We start from the raw sequence: 24,396 nt of genomic DNA on the forward strand, positions 1-24,396 counted from the left end.
TTTCTGTACCAAGCAGTTCTCGGATATGGGATGCCTTGAGAAGGGACATGAACTTGGATGAAGGAACTTTACTGTGCTGTGAGTGTTGTTGCCAGGAGTCAGCTGTCAACACTCCCAGGAGACGGGGAATTATGCTTTAGTCACTGAGGTGGCACCTAGTGCCAGACCACAGCCTTGTTAAACAGAGCCAGAATTTGGAGGATGGATGGTGGGTTTAACATTTGGGGCTTGACATCTTGTCCCCACAAGCTGCTGCTGGTCTATTCCTTGTCCATTTCTCTGTGGCCTGTTTAGGCCCACCGGCTTCCTGCTTCTTCTTTACTATATCTGGCATGCAAAAATCTACTCGTAATTTGGCCCATGGTCCCTTCTGCCTAGACATATCCTTGTAGCTATTTTATTAAAGATGACTATGCCTTCTAGAATATTTCTAAGAAACTGCCTAAGTCACCACTGCTACCAAGAGGCCTTTGCTTTTTCCTCTTCTTAACTATGGGAAAGGAAGATAGGAGTGTAGGGAGGGAGTATTTTCTAACCTGGAAAAAACTCATTTTACCCTATATAATTTTTGTTAGCGAATTCCTTCTTTGCACTTACTCCACAATCTTTCCAAATTCTCCCAAATGCTCAAGCTTTTAAAGAACAAAAGACAGAAATGATAGCAGGTTATTATTTTTTCCACCAAACCTTTTGTTTCTATTCCTTTACGTCAATGAGCTTAGAATAACTGCTCCTGGAACTGGGAAAGGGACTTGGGAAAAGAAAGAAAAAAAAAGGCTCTCAAAGTTTAACATCACAAAACATTATAGTCACTGTTATTTTATATTTATTTATTTATTTATTTATTTATTTTTGAGATGGAATCTTGTTCTGCCACCAGGCTGGGGTGCAGTGGTGCAATCTCAGCTCACTGCAACCTCCGCGTCTTGGGTTCAAGCGATTCTCCTGCCTCAGCCTTCTGAGTAGCTGGGACTACAGTCGCCGCCACCACACCCAGCTAATTTTTGTATTTTTAGTAGAGATGGGTTTCACCGTTTTAGCCAGGATGGTCTCGATCTCCTGACCTTGTGATCCAGCCGCCTCGGCCTCCCAAGGTGCTGGGATTACAGGCGTGAGCCACCGCGCGTGGCCTTGTTTTGTAATTTTTACATCATATATCCCCTGCGTTAGACCAAGAGCTTGTAAAAGCCAGAAGACATACACCATTTGTAGTTCAATTAGAGATGTTTACTGATAAAACTGATTCTTCAATCTGAGGGTGGTATTTGTAGTTACAGTAATGTAGATGACAATCTAAGTTATGTTCTATAAACTGTGTCACTGACATCTCAATCTACAGCTAATGTTAATTTTTTAAAAGCAGAGGAGTGGGTTGTATAGGTTTAGAAATACATCCATTAAGCTAGTTAAGTGAGATGGATTCACACCTTCAACTCACTGGAATATTTACCAAATTGACTATTCATTCTCTAAAGGAGCCATATAAACAAGGTACTTTCTAAAATTCAAAATTATGTAAGGTTTTATTTCCTTTTTATGCTGTTATGAATTGGATTGTAGAGGTTATAAGGTGAAATAAGATTACTTTTACAGTAAAACATACAACACATTGTCACAAGAGGGCAGCCTTTGAACATGAATTGCTTCTCAGGCATCCTTGAAATTTTGAGAGTTACTTTAATTCACACAACTAAATAATAAAACACTACAGAGGATCAAAGAAGATACTTTGACTTATGCATATTGTTACTTTTTTATTACTGCTAGTGGAAGACGTAATCTATAAGGAAGGCAAGGGCTGAATTTGTTTTATGTAAAAAGACAAATTTCTTTGGGTTGTAGCTTTCAAACATCAAGATAGTAGGTCAATGTCTAAATGAGTGTATCAAAGTTCTCACACTAGCACATGTAAGTCCACCTCTTATCTACCCAAAATTCTAACCAAGCAAAGGCAAGGTGGAAGAACCAGACAAATGTAAGTGCCTAGGATACATAAATGCCACTGGATTTTATGTTTTTAATTTTCAACCTGCCAAGTTTCACTAAGAGACATGTTATTTGGAGAGGTTGCTAAAGTGTAATTGCATGATGTCTCTGTGTACGGTTGGTCTGGACCTCTCTCTGTCCCGTGGTTGCCCTCAACTGGTTAGAGCCACTTCTCTAAAGATCATGCTTATGTCCCTGGAGCAGTCCACAGCACTATCAATGTCTGACCTCCACCTTGTTCCAATTAAGATTTCTGTACTCACTGAATTGGAAAACATACAGGTGTTTTCTGCCTGGTCACTTGTGGTTTTACAACACTCTCCCCCTCCCCACCACTGCCCCAGGTGATTTTGATGCCAGCCAAAGTGTGAGAACTACTGGCAGCTGCTGGCAGAGAGCAACAAAGGCCCAAACCCTCTGCGCGATTTCAAGACCCGTATCTGCTTTTCAGCTCTATGTCCTTCTCCTTCTCACAGCTGAGCCCACGCCTCCTCCCTCAGCACTTGCAGGCTATGCTGTCCAGCCTGTGTCCAGGATCAGTCCTGACGTAAGGCACGTGGGGTTTAAGGAGTTCTCTCTTCAGTCTTGTTTCTGCACCATCTCTGACAGTTATATTCTAGTTGTAATCATGGGGCTTCCTCCTTTTGTTTCCAGTCCCATGCTCGTTTTCTCTATCACATTCTACCTTGTAATAACCTAAATCTTCTGGTGGGCAAGCTTCTTCCTCAATCCAATTTGTGTTTATGAGTTCCTGCTTTGGGGATTGGCTTAGTGATCCAAGTATTGCTACTGCCTTGAATGCGGAGACTGCATCCTTCTGTCTGGATTTCTTGAGTTTCTGGATCGTAAACCTTATTAGGGCCCCTTTTTCCTAGAATTGGAGCCTCTACTTTGTTCTTGCTACTTTAGTTCACCCAGAAAGCGCGATCTCTGCCTAAATTTCAAAGTGTTGGCTAGTTTAAATATCCTTTTGTGAGACTTTTGTCTTCCTGAGGGGTGATTTTTTCATCTTACATACAATTGCTAATCCTTTTATCTTGAATGTAATTGAAATAATTTAATCTGTGTTACCAGCAACAAGAACCCCTTTTATGAGATGGAGAAGGCAGGTCAGTCTCATAACATGTGTCCCCCTCTGTGTGTTGAATTTATGTCAGAGCCAGGCTCTTTCCTACCTGATGTCTCTCACCAAATTCCAGTGTTTATGTCCTAGGAGGTGCCCAATAAATTCTAGAGTTGCTACAAGTTGTAATTTTAGAGAAATTCAATTAAGTTTCTTAATTTTTTGCGTAAATTAAGCAACTTAATTGAATTTCTCTAAAATTAAGCCCAAAGGAAGTAGAATTAGATTATATACAACCTAATCAACTTTTTTTTTTTTTTTCTGAGGATGACCAAGATTTGGGCTTCAGTGACAACAGTTGTCCCCTAAATATTTATACTCAAAATCTGGAATCACCAGTACAATGTTGAATAGAGGTGACGAACACACACATCCTTTTCTTGTCCTAATCTATGTGGTTTAAACATTTACGCTTTCACCATTAAATATAATATTGTTTATATGTTTTGTTGTGAATGCTTTCCATCACTTCGAGAAAATTCCTTTTTCTAGCTTGCTGAGAGTTTTTTCATTTTTTAATCAGCAATAGATATTTCTCCAAATGAAATATCCAAATGACCAACAGGTACATGAGAAAAATGTTCAGCATCACTAATCATCAGGGAAATGCAAATCAAAACCACAGAGATATTGCCTCAAGCCTGTTAGAATGGTCTTATTAAAAGAAAAAGATAAGGAGTGTTAACAATGGGGAGAAATTGGAACACTTGTACAGTGTTTCTGGGAATGTAAAACTGTGCAGCCTCTATGGAAAGCTGTACGGTGGCTCCTCAAAAAAATTAAGAAAGTAGAACTACTATATGATCTGGCAATCTCACTTCAGGTTATTTATCTGAAAGGATTGAAATTGGGATGATTCTCTGATTCTCAGGCTCATTGCAGCATTATTTACACAAATCAAAATGTGGGAATAAGGTTAATATCTATTGGCAGATGAATAGATAAAGAAAAGGTGGTATATTCATGCAACGGAGTATTTTTCAGCTTTAAAAACAGAAAGCCCTGCAATATGCAACATGGATGAACCTAGAGGACATTAATGCTAAGTAAAGGAAATCAGTCACAGAAGGACAAACTGTGTGATTCCACTTGTATAAAGTATCTAAGATAGCCAAATTCATTAGAATCACAGATTAGAATGGTGATAGCTCTTTAAGCTGAAATCAGTTTTGCATTCCTGGGTTTCGTAGTTTTGGTATCAGAATTCTGACTCATAAAACAAGTTTGGAATTTCCCCCTTCTTTATTTCTGAAATAATTTAAACATTTTATTTTTTTAAATGTTTGAAAGAATTCACCAGCAAAACTCTTTGGATCTGGAGTTTGCTTATTTTTTTATTTTCTTTAGTTTTATGTTTTTATGTGCAAGTATTTGACAATTAATTACTTTAATAAACGTCAATTCTTATGTTCCATTTAATCTTGTGAATTTTTTTATAAGTTTTTTTCCAAGGAATTCACCCTTTCATCCAAGTAATGAAAATTGGTATAAAATGTTTCACAATATTCCATTATCTTGTTAATGTCTCTTGTGTCTACAACTGTACAATCTCATTAATCCCTGATATTTATAATTTGCGTTTTCTTTCTTTCTCACAGAACTAACTTTTGGCCATGTTAATTTTCTCCTGTGTCTGTTTTCTGTCTCATTGATTTCTAATTTCTGTTTTATTTCCTTTCTTCTAATTGTTTTGGACTTAATTTGCTCTCTTGTTTTAGATTTTCTTTTTAAGGTAGAAAATTAGTTCACTTGTTTTGAACTTCTCTTTTTTAGAATAAGCATTTATACAAAAACTTTACTCTGGGTCTGCTTAACTTTATCCCACACATTTTGAGATAGTATACTTTTATTTTTATTCAGTTCAATGTATTTTAAGGTGTTTCTCATGATTTCTTCCTCGAGCTAAAGGGCATTTTAAGGTGTATTTAAATCTTCCAGTAGTGTAGACTTTCCTGGGTAGCTTGTTTTTACCCATTTCAACTCATTTTCATTATGGTCAGAAAGCATACTTTCTATGATTACAGTGTTTTGAAACTTCTTGAGGGATATTTTGTGGTCTATAGTCTATTGATAAATGTTTCACGTGTAGCATAATAGAACATATATTCTATCGTCTTGGTCAACATTGATTAGGTCAAGCTGTTGTCAAAATTATTTTATCTTAACTTTCTTTAGTTATTCTATCAGTTAGCAATATAGCACTATGTCTTCATAAGTACTTGACATTTTATCATTATGAAATAACTTTTTGTTGTAATATTGCTTGTTTGGAGGTCTACTTTTTCTTCTATTAATATAGCCACATAAGATTTCTTGTGCTTGTTTTTTCCATGGTATACTTGGAAATTATTTTACTCTCAGCTTATCTATATCATACTATTTGGCATGCATCTCTTATAGGTACTTTTATTAATGTCTATTGGCAGATGAATAAAGATAATGTGGTATATTCATACAACAGAATATACTGATGGACAATCTGTGTTTTATTTGGAGTATTTAAATTACATTTGAAATAATTATTGATTGATAAGGTTGGATTTAAGCCTGCTATTTTGCTTTTTTTTTCTTTTTTTCTTTTTTGTTTTTTTTTAGACGGAGTCTCGCTCTGTCGCCCAGGCTGGAGTGCAGGGGCGCGATCTCAGCTCACTGCAGGCTCCGCCTCCAGGGTTCACGCCATTCTCCTGCCTCAGCCTCCCGAGTAGCTGGGACTACAGGTGCCGCCACCACGCCCGGCTAATTTTTTGTATTTTTAGCAGAGACGGGGTTTCACCGTGTTAGCCAGGATGGTCTCGATGTCCTGACGTCGTGATCCGCCCGCCTCGGCCTCCCAAAGTGCTGGGATTAAAGGCGTGAGCCACCGCGCCCGGCCTATTTTGCTCTTATGTTCTATTTGTTCCATCATTTTTTGCTCCTCTGTTCTTTCTTTCATGCCTTTTTATATGAACTGAACAATATTTGGCGTTCCATTTTAATTCCTTTATTGGCATTTTAGAAGAATGTCTTCATATGATGTGGTGCTTCTCTAGGGATTATAATCAGCATCCTGGTCTTATCGCAGTCCACTTACTCTTAACAGTCAACGTTTTCATGTAACATAAAGAAATGTTGCAGCAAAATTGTTAGGTTTAGTCTCCTGTCAGAGCTATTAATTTAGAATAGTTTACATACATTATCAACAGTACACTTAATTTTTTATTTAAACCATCAGTTGTTTGTTATAAAACTAAAAGAAAAAAGCCTTAGTTTTTCATGTTGATGCACTTGCCATTCCTAGAGCTTCTCCTTGCTTCCTGTAGTTCAGAATTTCCATCTGTTGTTATCTTTCTTTAGCCTGAAAAATTTCCGTTTGCATTTCTTGTATTTAGGTCTGCTAATGACAGATGTTCGAAGCTTTCTTTTATCTGAATAAATCTTTATTTTCTCAAGAATTACTTTTTCTAGTTATAGAATTTGGACTTGACAGGTTTTTTTTTTATTTTGAAGATGTGGTTTCATTGCTTTTTAAACTGTCATTTCTGATGACAGGTCATCTGTCTATTTGTTTCCATGTATGTACATTTTTTTTCTCCCTCCCTTTTGCTACTTTCAAGATTTACTCATTTTTTGCCCAGTGGTTTGACTATGGTATGTCTGCATTTGGTTCTTTATTTTTATTCTGTTCTTTGAGTTTCTTAAACCTGTAAGTTGATATATGCTGACAATTAGGAAAACTTTTGGTCTTTACTTTTTCAAATAGCTTTTTCTGTCTCATTTTCTCCTTCTCTACTCTTTCTAGGACTCCAATTATATTAGTTCTAGACTGGCCCTATTTTTATTATTTTTCTTCCTCTGTGTTCTTAACTGTATTGGGAAATTGTTCTTGATCTGTTTTTAAGTGCACTGATAGTTTTTTTCTGCCATCTTTAATTTACTGGTATGTGTGTACGATGTCATTTTTATATAAGATATTCTGTTCCTCAGTTCTAAAATTTTTCCCATTATTCCTTTATCGTTTTTACTTCTCTGTTGAGATTCTCCATATATTCACTCTTATGACCGTCTATTCCTTAAATCCTTGAATATGCTTACAATAGCTTATTTTAAATTTCTTATCTTCTAATCCCAGCGTGTGGGCCATTTCAATGTCTTAATCCATTGTCTACTTTTTTTCTTATGCGTCATAATTTCCTGGTTCTATGTCTAGACAGGTTAAATTATATGTTAGATTATGTGGATGATATTTTGTAGAGATAGGTTCTTTTATTTTCCTTTGAAGAGCGACTCTTTTCTAATATTAGTCTTCTTTGTGTAGTCAAACACCAAACTTTTACTCCTGAGCTATATGCAATGGTTGAAATATCTGCTCTGTACTAGCAATTTAGCTGTTGTTTTCTGCTGGATTCTATGGAGTCTCTTTTTATCAATGTGAAATGTAGCAGCCGTCATGTATCTGAATGAAGTTTAAGTGCTGATTTTAGATTTTTACTCTGTGACATTCTCCTCTGTGACTTTCACTTGTGTGAGATTTCCTCCCATGTCACTCAAATTTCCCAGTTCTTCTTTTCTGTCAGCCTGGAACTCTGTGCTCTTATTCCTCAAGCTAGTAAAACTCACTGCTTTACTCGTAGACATGCAATTTTGCACAGACCAGGGAGTGTCATCAGGTGTGAAGCTGCATTGATGCAAATTTAAATCATTGGAATTTTTCTTTATTCAATGGTTAAAAACTTCATCAGTGATCAAATATTCTACTATTTCTGCCTATTTTCTGTTTCTTATTACCATCAAATGTGTATTTATTTTCATAGAGTTTACAGTTTTTTTTTTCCCTGCATTTGAGTTAGACATGAGCTACTACCACATTTTGTAATTCAAACTTTTTGTCTAACAGTGTTTTAAAAAATTCTTTCTTTGGAGGGAATTCTCAAATTTCTAAATACTCTACAAACATTAGGATTGGGGCTCAAATTCCCAGTTTCCCTTGTAGCCAGATGTGCCTATGAAACATGGCCTCAGCTAATTAAGCATACCCAGATATTTGAAAGTAAGAAAAGTGTTAAGAGGAACTATAGATATCATTTTAGTTGATGCAAAGATGGAAAAAAAAAAACCAACTTTCACTGGTGAACTTTGTCTTCAATTATTGTTTTCCTGTGGGAAGTGGCTAATTTTCTGGCCTAGAGGTGGAATTGGTGTGTTGGTAACAATTGATTTGATGATAACCTGCGTTCATCTTTTTAAAATTGCTGATCCACCATTGTTTCTGGTCCTGTTTTATACTTATGCAGTGTATAATCTCTCATGCAAAATTTAGTTCTTTGTTTCTCAGCTTAAACTGGATTTTGATGAGCAGTTTTCACCTTCAAATGAAAGAAACGGCTTTGTTTGATGTTACACAAAAATAACAAGAGGGAATTAAAGAAATACGTTTGACACCTTGTGACACCACATAAATGAAACTTTGAAAATTCAACAATTCTGCTTTATAAGAAAATATAAAGTTTCTACTGTTTTTCTTTATTTTCAAAGCTATATCATTAAATGAAATTTCTGCCTCATGGAAGATTTTTAGAACTATGTAACAATAACATACAGACCATCAGGAGATAAATGAATAAAGACGGAAAGAAGTAGGCACTGTGTGGTCACGTAGATGGCGCACAGTTGTGTGCCTGCAGCCCTAATACATTTTACCATGGAATTTATACAATAAATGTTAGTTTCCTGTGAACCTGCTAATTAATATGACTTCTGCAAACATTTCATTAACCTGAACAGTTGAGGTTTCCTGTAGACAGACTGCACGTATTCTCATCTTTAACCTTTCCATAATGTTCTCTAATTAGAGATGTCACTGGTTCTCAAGAGCAAAAGAACAGCAGTAGCTTATAAAGTTACATTATTTGTTTTTTACTAATATGTAAAGTGATTTTGTCTTTCATTTCACCTCTAGAGCTAATTATGTATTCTAGGTTAACAAAAATTCCAGATCATACCATCATGAGTTTAAACTTTACAATGAACTCGTTATTTGCATTTATTACTAGCCTGCATTATAGCAATATTTAGCTAATGAATTCTCAAAATAGTTCTTGAAAGGTGAAAGAGTGCCTAAAGTAAATGGTGTAATTATTTATTTCTCAGAATTTTAAATTCAGTGTTCTGTTTAATCTCAAAGGGATACCAATGAAGTTAGGGCGTAAGGACTCTGTGGTTAATAAATGGCAGGAATTAAAAAGGATTATTACATTTTTTCCTCATACTATGATGGCTACAATTTTTTAAAACAGTAGAAATGTTTAATTTTTAAAGGCCGCTAGTGTCTATTTTATGCAAAATGTGAGCTCCCCAGTTCAACCTGTTGTTTGAAATTTGACCAGCTTTTTCTTGCTCTTGTTCAGGACAGTTATTAAACAGTCCAGGCAGGCCTCCGGAGTTACATATATGTATGTGGCTCTGTGTGTATATATACACAGAAGTACAAGTAGCATAGAATCAATTTACATAAGACTTTTGCTTTTGATGAAAATTCTTCTAAAAGTGAATATAAATTAATAGCATATGGAGCCTACAAAAATTGTCTAATAGGCAAGTAGTCAAAGATAATCTGTGAACAAAGAGTTTGCTAAAACATACTTTTTTTTTTTACATGTAATAACATTGTATCGAAGGGTTTCCAGAATTACATAATGTTATAGGGCACTTATCCTGAGACACACAAAAGAGACAAGGGGTAGAGCTAGAATGGAAGGGAAAATAAAGGACAAATAGAGATAGATACTTAAGTGGAAATGTTTTTATAAGAAAATCATCAAACAGGTGGTAATTTTAAAACATGGCTTTTCCAGGCAGCAAATTTTCTGAATTTATTGCAAAAGAAGATAAATCACGTGTCTACATAGATCATGCCAATGAAATGAACAATAAAGGTTACTTATTAGAATATTGAAAATGGTTGATAATAAATTATTTATATTTATGGTAAGAGCAATAAACTTGATTTTTAGGGGGTTCAATGACTTCCTGAAAATATCCTTTCACAGATTTTCTCAGAGTGTCTAATTGGCAAAAGCACAGCTCCAAATAGCTCTTTCTGTCAACGTCTACAGAACATTTACAGTTTGATTTCTGAAAGTTACCATTTCTACTGATCTTACAAATTTGTAAAATGAATGCCCACCAGGACAAAATATTAAGTGATAAAATTAATTGGATCCTACAAGTGAAAACCTAGGCAAGGAAAGTCTTCTTCCTTCTTAATGAATGATTTTTATGTCTCTTTATTCATGTCCTTCTAGGTAGAGCAACACTCTGCAGACCTTCTTTTGAGGCATTTCACCACCAGAGTAAGTGTGATGTATGACTAATTAGTCCACCCACAGGGGGCTGGTGAAATTATATTGGAAGTTATTTCCTAACTGGCATATCTTGGAGTAAAATTAATCTAATAACAGCTCTCATAAGAGAGCATAAGCTTAAAAGACCATTTTTCATTCAACTTTACCAAACAAAGTGCAAATTTAGGACTCCAGTTGTGAAGTTTGGTTGTGTGTGGATTGTACGGTGAAGGTACCAGTGGACAACAGTTGCTCATCAAGCAAGTTTATACAAAAGCTTTGGGACAAGTCCAACTCTAGATAAAATTCTAAAGGATTTCGTGCCTGTGTTCAGAGTTCCTTTTTCTCTCTCCAAGCTAACCCACATATCAAAAGACATATGGGTTGTGGGTAGAACTTCCTAAAATTGCTGGTGAGAAGTGTGCCATGCATAAACATACTTCACTAGCTTGAATTTTCTATTAGTCTCACAGGAAACAATTACAATCCTGTATGTTGTTCTATCTCCACACACTCCTGTACATAGAAAGATCAAGTAACATCCCTGGTTAAGATGTGTACAGGTTACAAGATATGTCTAAATATATTCACCAAGAGGTTTATTATTTTCACAGTGGCATTCACTAAATCAGTTGTCAGTGCAGCAATACTCAAGGAATAAGCAGGGTCTTTACTTTATCAAAGTTTGGAGTCAACCCCAAGTTAGATCACTGAAGCACATAACTATAGATAAGGTCACTCAAAAGCACAAATCTAGGTTATAAATATTCAGTTGTCATTTATATGCATTTAGCAATTTGAATGCTGGGAAGTGTAGCCCAGAAAATCAATCGACATGGAACTATTGAAGAGGCATGCATGGCACCTTCACTTTGAATCTCTTCAGACTCAGGTTAAACAGTAGACACCGTAGCTCATGTATCCTGCAATAACCCTTCCTCATCGCCTTTTTATCTACGAACCTGCCCTTTTCAATGTTATCTATATGCCTGAAGGTATGAATACCCTTGATCTTGGTAAAAAATGGTACCACCCGTCAGCAAAATCTCACTGATCAGTGTCTATGTTAACTCACCGAGTTAGCCTTTTGTGTTGTTGTGGCCCAGGATGACAATGTTGGCACAATCCAAACCAGTATTGGAAAGTTAATGTTGGATGCGTCTTTGACAATTGATGGAATGACCTGAAATCAAATGTGAGGCAGTGGAGACTCAAGAATGCTATTCAGGCAGTTAGTGATCTGTGGAGATACTAAATGAAATATCTGGAAGGAATTGTAATCTTGCAAGTATGCTTTTATGTGTTTTTTGACATAAACGGTTTCTATTTATGATGGAGCTGCAGAGTGCATTTCCCATGAAGTTCCCTCAGTGTTAACTAACATAGTCATGTGTCACTTAATGACAGGGGTATGTCTGAGAAATGCATTGCTGGACAATTTTATTATTGTATGAACATCACAGAGTTTACTTACACAAACCTAGATACTATAGCTGATTACATACCTATGCTATATGGTATAGCCTATTCCTCCTAAGCTACAAACCTGTGCAGCATGTTACTGCACTGAATACTGTAGGCAATTGTAACACAACAGTTAAGTATATCTATATGCTTACTTATATCTATACAGTAAGTGTATCTATACATGTCTAAACATAGAAGAGGTACAGTAAAAATACAGTGTTATGATTTTATTGCACCACTGTCATGTGTGTGCACCATCCTTGACCAAAATGTTATGTGATGTATGATTGTAACAAAAGAATTAAAGATAATATTGAAGTGCCTATTGAAATTTCAATGAAGGAAGGAATATTTGTAAATTCTGATTGCCTTAAGTGGGAGTTGACTTTCTTCCTGTTTCCACGGTTGTTCTTGTGAAAGGGCATAGCTTTCCAAAGACCTGAAATCTCCGACAAATCTTGCAATTCTCTATTGCCTGCATTATGAAGGTCACCTGGTATCAAATGAAGCAAAATGGTAGATTATAAAGACCTGTACTTTCTTGTCAGTTCCTAAACATAGCAAGCATTGGTCTGTCTTGAACATTTCTGCGGTTATAAATTAGCCTTGGGTCATGATTGTCTGCCTTTTTATCATAGACAAGATTTAATTTAGGAGATGTCCTTTTAATGTGTTATGTGAATAGTAAGTGCCACTTATGAAGCCCTATTTTCTTCCAGTCATTTTAATTGTCGAATCTATCCAGTCAAGATGCATTGTTAGAGGCTTCACTGACGACACCGTCTGTGTGTGTGTGTGTGTGTGTGTGTGTCTGTGTACATACATATGATTGAGCAGGATTTAATGTAAGTCAAAACAATCTCAAATTTCTTAGGACAATACAGCTTCCTTGGCCATTCCCTTGGAGCTCTGGGTTGAGGAGCTGGTGATGTGTGTTTCTTTTGCGTGTTCTACACGTTATCCCTATGCAGGCCTTCCTTGGGCTTGGTTTTGGAACCAGTGATGAGGAATATCATTAGAATTGTTGTGCTCAAAAAGATTCCTCCATTATTCTGTATAAGCAATGGCAATTTTCCCAGACCAATGTTTCTTCTTTTGAAATGGTAAATTTTGAATAGTAATAGGTTAGTATAATCCCATAAAATAACAAAGTTTGAGTTCTATGAACTGTGTTTTATGCTAAATCATCATTTACTCCTTGTATGATCTTTTTTTTTTTTTTTTTGAGATGGAGTCTCACACTGTCGCCGAGGCTGGAGTGCAGTGGCATGATTTTGGCTCACAGCAAGCTCCACCTCCCGGATTCACACCATTCTCCTGCCTCAGCCTCCTGAGTAGCTGGGACTACAGGTGCTGCCACCATGCCTCGCTAATTGTTTTTTAAGATTAAGGGCAAAATCAAAGCTGCTCCCCTATATTATATTCATAAACCAGAATGATTAAAGCAAGCTATTTATTTATTAGAAGCAAATACTCCAAATTTAGCATCTGAGACATGACAGCCTTTCAAAAGACATCAATTTACATTTTAGTGTCTATAGCTATGTTTGTATTCATGTTATTGGTGTCCGTAATATTTCATTAGATGTTCTGGGCAAATCGATAAATGAAAATAATGTATATGATAAGGAGAACAATCTAGGCCACCTGGAGGCCCCTTACAACTCAGCTGGTGAAGCAATAATGCCTGGGTGTAATAGTGAGCAACAACCTTTCAAACGTGTTGGGCAGTTTCCAGGCAGCGGAATATGTATGCCAATCCAGGCAGCAAGATAAGTGGAGGCCAGTTAAAAGATCAGGCTGTGATTACACGTTTTTTGTTTGTTTGTTTCTACTGAGGAAATATAACACTTACTTATTATTTTCTCCATCTATCCCGCTATTTTGTCAAAACCTTTCATGTAAGTTACTACCAAACACTGGGTTATCCAAGATCTGTGGGTCGTATTCAATATTTGCTTTTCCCTCCACTACTAACACATTTGATACCCTTTGTAACTTTCTCCCGTTTCTCCTTTCAGCCTGTTTTCTCCAACCACACTGAGGTTATGAGCCTCCCTATGTACTCTCCCACCCTGTTTCATCTCATAGTGGAAAAACAAATATATTCATATAAAACTACACAGAAGCATTCTGTGAAACTTCTTTCTGTTCCGTGCATTCAACTAACAGAGTTAAACCATACTTTTGATAGAGCAGTTCTGAAACACTCTTTCTGTAGAAAATGCAAGTGAACATTCGGAGCGCTAAGAGGGTAATAGTGGAAAAAGGAATATCTTCAAATATAAACTACACAGAAGCATTCTGTGAAACTACTTTCTGATCTGTGCATTCAACTAAGAGAGTTGAACCTTACTTTTGATTGAGCAGTTCTGAAACACTCTTTCTGTAGAAACTGCAGGCAGACATTCGGAGGGCTAAGAGTCCTACAGTGGAAAAGGAACATCTTCAAATAAAAACGACACAGAAGCATTCTGTGAAACTTCATTTCCTTCTGTGCATTCAACTAACAGAGTTGAACCTTACCTTTGATTGAGGAGTTCTGAAACACTATTTCTGTAGAAACTGCAAGTGGACATTCGGAGCGCTAATGGGCCTATAGTGGAAAAAGGAATATCTCCAAATAAAAACTACACAGAAGTATTCTCTGAAACTTCTTTCTGTTCTCTGCATTCAACTAACAGAGTTGAGCCTTACTTTTGATTGAGCAGTTCTGGAAAACTCTTTCTGTAGAAACTGCAAGTGGACATTCGGAGCGCTAAGAGGCGTATAGTGGAAAAACAAATATCTTCAAATAAAACCACACAGAAGCATTCTGTGAAACTTCTTTCTGTTTTGTGCATTCAACTAACAGAGTTAAACCATACTTTTGGTTGAGCAGTTCTGAAACACTCTTTCTGTAGAAAACGCAGGTGGACATTCGGAGGGCTAAGTGGCCTATAGTGGAAAAAGGAATAACTTCAAATAAAAACTACACAGAAGAATTCTGTGAAACTACATTTTGTTCTGTGCATTCAACTAACAGAGTTGAACCTTACCTTTGATTGAGCAGTTCTGAAACACTCTTTCTGTAGAAACTGCAAGTGGACATTCGGAGCGCTAAGAGGCCTATAATGGAAAAAGGAATATCTTCAATTAAAAACTACACAGAGGCATTCTGTGAAACTGCTTTCTAATTTGTGCATTCAACTAACAGAGTTAAACCATACTTTTGATTGAGCAGTTCTGAAACACTCTTTCTGTATAGAATGCAAGTGGACATTCGAGCGCTAAGACGGTAATAGTGGAAAAAGGAATATCTTCAAATATAAACTACACAGAACTATTCTGTGAAACTTCTTTCTGATCTGTGCATTCAACTAACGGAGTTGAAACTTACTTTTGATTGAGCAGTTCTGAAACACTCTTTCTGTAGAAACTGCAAGCGGACATTCGGAGGGCTAAGAGGCCTACAGTGGAAAAAGGAATATCTTCAAATAAAAACTACACAGAAGCATTCTGTGAAACTTCATTTCCTTCTGTGCATTCAACTAACAGAGTTGAACCTTACCTTAGATTGAGCAGTTCTGAAACACTCTTTCTGTAGAAACTGCAAGTAGACATTTGGAGCGCTAATTGGCCTATAGTGGAAAAAGGAATATCTCCAAATAAAAACTACACAGAAGTATTCTCTGAAACTACTTACTGTTCTCTGCATTCAAGTAACAGAGTTGAGCCTTACATTTGATTGAGCAGTTCTGAAACACTCTTTCTGTAGAAACTGCAAGTGGATATTCAGAGCGCTAAGAGGCGTATAGTGGAAAAAAAATATCTTCATTTAAAACTACACAGAAGCATTCTGTGAAACTGCTTTCTGTTCCGTGCATTCAACTAACAGAGTTAAACCATACTTTTGAAAGAGCAGTTCTGAAACACTCTTTCTGTAGAAAATGCAAGTGGACATTCGGAGCGCTAAGAGGCTTATAATGGAAAAAGGAATATCTTCAGTTAAAAACTACACAGAAGCATACTGTCAAATGCTTTCTGATCTGTTCATTCAACTAACAGAGTTAAACCATACTTTTGATTGAGCAGTTCTGAAACACTCTTTCTGTAGAAAATGCAATTGGACATTCGGAGCACTAAGAGGGTAATAGTGGAAAAAGGAATATCTTTAAATATAAACTACACAGAAGCATTCTGTGAAACTTCTTTCTGTTCTGTGCATTCAACTAACAGAGTTGAACCTTACTTTTGATTGAGCAGTTCTGAAACACTCTTTCTGTGGTAACTGCAAGTGGACATTCGGAGGGCTAAGTGGCCTATAGTGGAAAAAGGAATATCTTCAAATAAAAACTACACAGAAGTATTCTGTGAAACTTCATTTTGTTCTGTGCATTCAACTAACAGAGTTGAACCTTACCTTTGATTGAGCAGTTTGGAAACACTCTTTCTTTAGAAACTGCAAGTGGACATTCGGAGTGCTAAGAGGCATATAGTGGAAAAGGATATCTCCAAATAAAAACTACACAGAAGCATTCTCTGAATCTTCTTTCTATTCTCTGCATTAAACTAACAGAGTTGAGCATTACTTTTGATTGAGCAGTTCTGAAACACTCTTTCTGTAGAAATTGCAAGTGGACATTCCGGGGGCTAAAAGGCATATAGTGGGAAAAGGATTTTCTTCAAATAAAACTACACAGAAGCATTCTGTGAAACTTCTTTCTGTTCTGTGCATTCAACTAATAGAGTTGAACCTTACTTTTGATTGAGCAGTTCTGAAACTCTCTTTCTGTAGAAACTGCAAATGGACATTCGGAGCGCTAAGAGGCGTATTGTGGAAAAAGGAATATCTTCAATTAAAAACTACACAGAAGCATTCTGTGAAACTGCTTTCTTATCTGTGCATTCAACTAACAGAGTTGAACCTTACTTTAGATGGAGCAGTTTGGAAACACTCTTTCTGTAGAAACTGCAAGTGGACATTCGGAGCGCTAAGAGGCGTACAGTGGAAAAACGAATATTTTCAAATAAAACTACACAGAAGCATTTTGTGAAACTTCTTTTTGATCTGTGCATTCATCTAACAGAGTTGAAGCTTACTTTTGATTGACCATTTCTGAAACACTCTTTCTGTAGAAACTGCAGTGGACATTCGGAGCGCTAAGAGGCCTACAGTGGAAAAATGAATAACTTCAAATAAAAACTACACAGAAGCATTCTGTGAAACTTCTTTCTGATCTGTGCATTCAGCTAACAGAGTTAAACCATACTTTTGATTAAGCAGTTCTGAAACACTCTTTCTGTAGAAAATGCAAGTGGACATTCGGCGCGCTAAGATGGTAATAGTGGAAAAAGGAATATCTCCAAATAAAAACTACACACAAGCATTCTCTGAAACTTCTTTCTGTTCCCTGCATTCAACTAACAGAGTTGAGCCTTACTTTTGAAGGAGCAGTTCTGAAACACTCTTTCTGTAGAAACTGCAAGTGGACATTCGGAGCGCTAAGAGGGTAATAGTGGAAAAAGGAATATCTTCAAATAAGTACTACACAGAAGCATTCTGTGAAACTTCTTCCTGTTCTGTGCATTCAACTAACAGAGTTGAAACTTACTTTTGATTCAGCCCTTCTGAAACACTCTTTCTGTAGAAACTGCAATTGGACATTCTGAGAGCTAAGAGGCCTATATTGGGAAAAAGAATATCTTCAAATAAAAACTACACAGAAGCATTCTGTGAAACTTCTTTCTGCTGTGTGCATTCAGCTAACAGAGTTAAACCATACTTTTGATTGAGCAGTTCTGAAACACTCTTTCTGTAGAAAATGCAAGTGGACATTCGGAGCGCTAAGAGGGTAATAGTGGAAAAAGGAATATCTTCAAATATAAACTACACAGAAGCATTCTCTTAAACTTCTTTCTGGTCCGTGCATTCAACTAACAGAGTTGAACCTTACTTTTGATTGAGCAGTTCTGAAACTCTCTTTCTGTAGATACTGCAATTGGACATTCGGAGCGCTCAGATGGTAATAGTGGAAAAAAATAATATCTCCAAATAAAAACTACACAGAAGCATTCTCTGAAACTTCTTTCTGTTCTCTGCATTCAACTAACAGAGTTGAGCCTTACTTTTGAAGGAGCAGTTCTGAAACACTCTTTCTGTAGGAACTGCAACTGGACATTCGGAGCGCTAAGAGGGTAATAGTGGAAAAAGGAATATCTTCAAATAAATACTACACAGAAGCATTCTCTGAAACTTATTTCTGTTCTGTGCATTCAACTAAAGTAGTTGAACCTTACTTTTGATTGAGCCGTTCTGAAACACTCTTTCTGTAGAAACTGCAATTGGATATTCGGAGCGCTAAGAGGCCTATATTGGAAAAAGGACTATCTTCAAATAAAAACTACACAGAAGCATTCTGTGAAACTTCTTTCTGATCTGTGCATTCAGCTAACAGAGTTATACCGTACTTTTGATTGAGCAGTTCTGAAACATTCTTTCTGTAGAAAATGCAAGTGGACATTCGGAGCACTAAGAGGGTAATAGTGGAAAAAGGAATATCTTCAAATATAAACTACACAGAAGCATTCTCTTAAACAGCTTTCTGGTCCGTGCATTCAACTAACAGAGTTGAACCTTACTTTTGATTGAGCAGTTCTGAAACACTCTTTCTGTAGATACTACAATTGGACATTCTGAGCGCTAAGAGTCCTATATTGCAAAAAAGGAATATCTTCAAATAAACACTACACAGAAGCATTCTGTGAAACCCCTTTCTGATCTGTGCATTCAACTAACAGAGTTAAACCATACTTTTGATTGAGCAGTTCTGAACACCCTTTCTGTAGAAAATGCAAGTGGACATTCGGAATGCTAAGAGGGTAATAGTGGAAAAAGGAATATATTCAAATATAAACTACACAGAAGCATTCTGTGAAACTTTTTCTGTTCTGTGCATTCAACTAACAGAGTTGAACCTTACTTTTGATTGAGCCGTTCTGAAACACTCTTTCTGTGGAAACTGCAATTGGACATTCTGAGCGCTAAGAGGCCTATATTGGGAAAAAGAATATCTTCAAATAAAAACTACACAAAAGCATTCTGTGAAACTTCTCTGTGATCTGTGCATTCAGCTAACAGAGTTAAACCATACTTTTGATTGAGCAGTTCTGAAACACACTTTCTGTAGAAAATGCAAGTGGACATTCAGAGCGCTAAGATGGTAATAGTGGAAAATGGAATATCTTCAAATAAATACTACACGGAAGCATTCTGTGAAACTACTTTCTGTTCTGTGCATTCAACTAAAAGATTTGAACCTTACTTTTGATTTAGCCGTTGTGAAACACTCTTTCTGTAGAAACTGCAATTGGATATTCGGAGCGCTAAGAGGCCTATATTGGAAAAAGGACTATCTTCAAATAAAAACTACACAGAAGCATTCTGTGAGACTCCTTTCTGATCTGTGCATTCAGCTAACAGAGTAAAACCATACTTTTGATTGAGCAGTTCTGAAACACTCTTTCTGTAGAAAATGCAAGTGGACATTCGGAGCGCTAAGAGGGTAATAGTGGAAAAAGGAATATCTTCAAATATAAACTACACAGAAGCATTCTCTGAAACTTATTTCTGTTCCGTGCATTCAACTAACCGAGTTGAACCTTACTTTTGATTGAGCCGTTGTGAAACACTCTTTCTGTACAAACTGCAATTGGACATTCTGAGCGCTAAGAGGCCTATATTGGGAAAAAGAATATCTTCAAATAAAAACTACACAGAAGCATTCTGTGAAACTTCTTTCTGATCTGTGCATTCAGCTAACAGAGTTAAACCATACTCTTGATTGAGCAGTTCGGAAACTCTCTTTCTGTCAAAAATGCAAGTCGACATTCCGAGCGCTAATAGGCCTACAGTGGAAAAAGGAATATCTTCAATTAAAAACTACACAGAAGCATTCTGTGAAACTGCTTTCTGATCTGTGAATTCAACTAACAGAGTTAAACCATACTTTTGATTGAGCATTTCTGAAACACTCTTTCTGTAGAAAATGCAAGTGGACATTCGGAGCGCTAAGAGGCCTATAGTGGAAAAAGGAATATTCCAAATAAAAACTACACAGAAGCATTCTCTGAAACATCTTTCTGTTCTGTGCATTCAACTAACACAGTTTAACCTTACTTTTGATTTTGCAGTTCTGAAACACTCCTTCTGTAGAAACTGGAATTGGACATTCGGAGCGCTAAGAGGAATATAATGGAAAAAGGAATATCTTCAATTAAAAACTACACAGAGGCATTCTGTGAAAATGCTTTCTGATCTGTGCATTCAACTAACAGAGTTTAACCTTACCTATGATTGACCAGTTCTGAAACACTCTTTCTGTAGAAACTGCATGTGGACATTCGGAGTGCTAAGAGGCCTATGGTGGAAAAAGGAATATCTCCAAATAAAAACTACACAGAAGCATTATCTGAAACTTCTTTCTGTTCTCTGCATTCAACTAACAGAGTTGAGCCTTACTTTTGATAGAGCAGTTCTGAAACACTCTTTCTGTAGAAACTGCAAGTGGACATTCGGAACGCTAATAGGCCTATAGAGGAAAAACGAATATCTTCAAATAAAAACCACACAAAAGCATTCTGTGAAACATCTTTCTGTTCCGTGTATTCAACTAACAGAGTTGAACCTTACTTTTGATTGAGCAGTTCTGAAACACTCTTTCTGTAGATACTTCAAGTGGACATTCGGAGGGCTAAGAGGCCTATACTGGAAAAAGGAATATCTTCAAATAAAAACTACACAGAAGCATTCTGTGAAACTTCTTTCTGATCTGTGCATTCAACTAACAGAGGTAAACCATACTTTTGATTGAGCAGTTCTGAAACACTGTTTCTGTAGAAAATGGAAGCAGACATTCGGAGCGCTAAGAGGGTAATAGCGGAAAAAGTAATATCTTCAAATATGAACTACACAGAAACATTCTGTGAAACTTCTTTCTGTTCTGTGCATTCAACTAACAGACTTGAGCCTTACTTTTGATTGAGCAGTTCTGAAACACTCTTTCTGTAGAAACTGCAAGTGGACATTCGGAGCGCTAAGCGGCCTATAGTGGAAAAACGAATATCTCCAAATAATAACTACACAGAAGCATTCTCTGAAACTTCTTTCTGTTCTCTGCATTCAACTAACAGAGTTGAGCCTTACTTTTGATTGAGCAGTTCTGAAACACTCTTTCTGTAGAAACTGCAAGTGGGCATTCGAAGCGCTAAGAGGCGCATACTGGAAAAAGGAATATCATCAAATAAAACTGCACAGAAGCATTATGCGAATCTTCTTTCTCTTCTGTGCATTCAACTAACAGAGTTTGCGTTACTTTTGATGGAGAAGTTCTGAAACACTCTTTTTGTAGAAACTGCAAGTGGACATTCGGAACGCTAAGCGTGTAATAGTGGAAAAAGGAATGTTTTCAAATATGAACTACACGGAAGCATTCTGTGAAGCTTCTTTCTATTCTGTGCATTGAACTAACAGAGTTGAACCTTACTTTTGATTGAGCAGTTCTGAAACACTCTTTCTGTAGAAACTGCAAGTGGACATTCGGAGGGCTAAGAGGCCTATAGTGGAAAAAGGAATATCTTCAAATAGAAAGTACACAGAAGCATTCTGGGAAACTTCATTTTGTTCTGTGCATTCAACTAACGGAGTTGAACCTTACCTTTGATTGAGCAGTTCTTAAACACTCTTTCTGTAGAAACTGCAAGTGGACATTCGGAGTGCTAAGAGGCCTATAGTGGAGAAAGGAATATCTTCAAATAAAAACTACACAGAAGCATTCTGTGAAACTTCTTTCTGATCTGTGCATTCAACTAACAGAGTTGAACCTTACTTTTGATTGATTAGTTGTGAAACGCTCTTTCTGTAGAAACTGGAAGTGGACATTCGGAGCAATATAACATGAATATATTTTCACTTTAAGCATAGGAGTATAAGAATAAGGGAACGTGCCTGCAATTCCGCAAGGTTTGATTTTATCTTACATGTAGTTCGTTATCCATTCAGTAAGTGTTTGTTGTACTCGATCCTGTGCCAAGTGCTGGGAATTGAGGTATGAGGACAAAGTTGTAGAAACTCGGCCTATTGAGATTCTATTCAAATGCTCTCCTCAGTGTAAGTTAGTAATCACATAAATAGACGAGATATTGACATATTATAATATATGCTATGAAGAAAAATCAGATTGAGGATTTTTAAAAGAGGTTGAAGGTGAAGTGAGATAAGGTGGGATCAAGAAAGGCCTGTTTGAGGAAATTAATCTCAGGCCTGAAAGAGGAGAAGATGACAAGAGATTTCCAGGCAACCAGAAGAACACATGACAAGGCCTTCTAACAGGAGAATGTTCTGCGTGTATGAGTAATAGAAGTCCATGGTGGCCGGAGCATAGTAAGTGAGCGATGCATGACATGAGGTTTTACACCCATTTAGAGTTAGGGGGTCCGAATATGGGGTGTGAGCTTTCTTGCACAAGTATTGGGAAGCTTCTGCAAGATTTTTCTAGGGCATTGACCTGATGTTATTCCTTTCCTGTTTTCTTTTTCTTTTTCTTTTTTTGGTGATTACTTTCTTTGCTTTCTAGAGAACAGATGGTAGAAGGGGGAAGTGGAAATATGCAGACACATTAGGGATCCATCAAAATATTGAACTGAACTGATGGGTTTGGCCGTGGTTTGACCTAGAGTGGTTATTATAGAGAATGAGCAGAATGGATGCATTAGAGAGATTTCTCAAGTTTGATATGGTTGAGCTACAGATTGGATACAGGTAGGAAGATGGTAAAGGAAGGGATGACATCAGGTATACTTCGAGTTTGGTGTTGACAAGCAGGGTGCATGGTAGAGCCGTTTATGAGAAGGCTTCAGGAGAAAAAGGAGACTTGGAAACTATTCCGAAAGGTCAGCGACTGTGTTCTGAATCTCATGGTAGAAACAGGAAGGATTCTATTGTATACAGTAACAGGAAGAAGAATGCAAATGCAACTTTTTTGACCAGCTTTACAGAGTTCAGCCAAACAAGCCATACCTAGTTCAACCTCATGTTAGAGATGAGCAAACTGAATTTCAGAACCTGTAAACAACCTGTCAGAATCAAAAACGAGCCAGAAGAATATTTCGCCCATTACATGATACTTTGTTTATTTAAATAGTTATAATTATTTTAGATATTTTACTTTCTTGATTTTATTATTAAGCACAAATAACATTGTACTTAAAGTTTATCTCTATTTTTCACTTTTCTTATTTTATCATAATTTCAGGTAAAAATCAATCAAAAAATTATATTGAAATTGAAATACTGAATTTTATACTAAAGACAAGGCATCCAAATGAAAATGAAATTTTCCAGGTGAAAATTTCCAAATCATAAATATGTAGGGACAAAAAACTTTATTTATAAAGAAAAAGATAATTCTAATTAATTGATGATTCAAAGGTTTACAACTTTAAAAGTAAATATTATCTTTGAAGTAAAGTCCATTTAAATTATTTATGCAGCCAAAGTTTTAGTAATTGTATATGTATATCATGTAAACTTTTTCGAGAAAAATGGAATTGGAAATGTTAGAGTATTATGCGGAAAAATTCACCTAAAGGAAAAAATTATCTCCTCATGAAGGATTACTTTAGCCACTTTGACAGGTGTAGGTAAAAGAAGACTAAATGCACATCAATATGATTAGGAGATGCGCGCTTAGAAATACGTTATCATTGAAAAGAGAATTGTATTATCAGGTTTGCAGGGGCCCTTCTTATCCTTCATATTTATGTAACTTTGTCATCTATAGAAAGATTATGGGAATTTTAAAAATAGCTGATAGTTAAGAAACATCACCATAACACTGTGCTGAATGCATAATCAAACATTTCCCTTCTCTCTAAAAGCCTTTTAAAATTATGTACCATAATCAGTATGGCCAGCAGAGGGTCATTTCCATGTTCAAGTTCCTCTGTTTCTCGAGGGTGAGAATCCTTCTATAGTCTTCTGAGGGTGACACTGTAGTGTTTTCTTAGCCTGATTATTTTTACCTATTTTTTCCGATCCTTTCCTTTGTATATTTACATTTTACATATTGAAAGTTATTTTTTCAAATATTTTATATGCAAGTTTACAAAGTACAACGACTGTACATTAAAATAACTTATTTATGCCATATGGAAGTTTAAATATAATTTTACAATATCTAATATTGATTGTTTAGTTTCTAATCATTGATACTTGACATGATATTTCCCAGCATACCTCAAAATATTCTTCAAAATCCTGCGAATTAATTCCTGTAACACTTCTTAGGTGTATTAATAAGCTAGAGATGTAAAGAAGATTTGCAGAGAAAATTAGGTTCCCAAATTAGAAATTTTGTCCCACTATCGACTAGAAACCTCTTGAAATGATCAAAAACAATAATAATGCATGTCATAGAGGAAAACCAATAAGGCTGCTGCAGCATGACTACCTCTGTGACCTCA

The 24,396-nt window shown here is 36.3% G+C and overlaps 1 protein-coding gene across 7 annotated transcripts in view; it reads left to right on the forward strand.

Moving 5' to 3' along the window:
- Positions 1–24,396, forward strand: part of LOC134732014 (zinc finger protein 283-like) — a 43,218-nt gene that overhangs the window by 15,137 nt on the left and 3,685 nt on the right. For 3 of the 7 annotated variants that reach the window (XR_010114842.1, XR_010114838.1, XM_063614043.1), the window contains 2 exons: positions 10,390–10,437; positions 13,124–14,039. Coding sequence is in view for 3 of the 7 variants with exons in the window: in XM_063614043.1 (XP_063470113.1) it covers positions 10,390–10,437; positions 13,124–13,279 (204 nt within the window). In the remaining 4 variants the exon portion in view is untranslated. Of the gene's footprint in view, positions 1–10,389; positions 10,438–13,123; positions 14,040–24,396 lie in introns of those variants that run through there. The other 4 variants (XR_010114843.1, XR_010114840.1, XM_063614042.1 and 1 more) reach the window with 2 other exon arrangements.

This window comes from Symphalangus syndactylus, chromosome 19, assembly GCF_028878055.3.
Source record: "Symphalangus syndactylus isolate Jambi chromosome 19, NHGRI_mSymSyn1-v2.1_pri, whole genome shotgun sequence".
NCBI lineage: Eukaryota > Metazoa > Chordata > Mammalia > Primates > Hylobatidae > Symphalangus > Symphalangus syndactylus.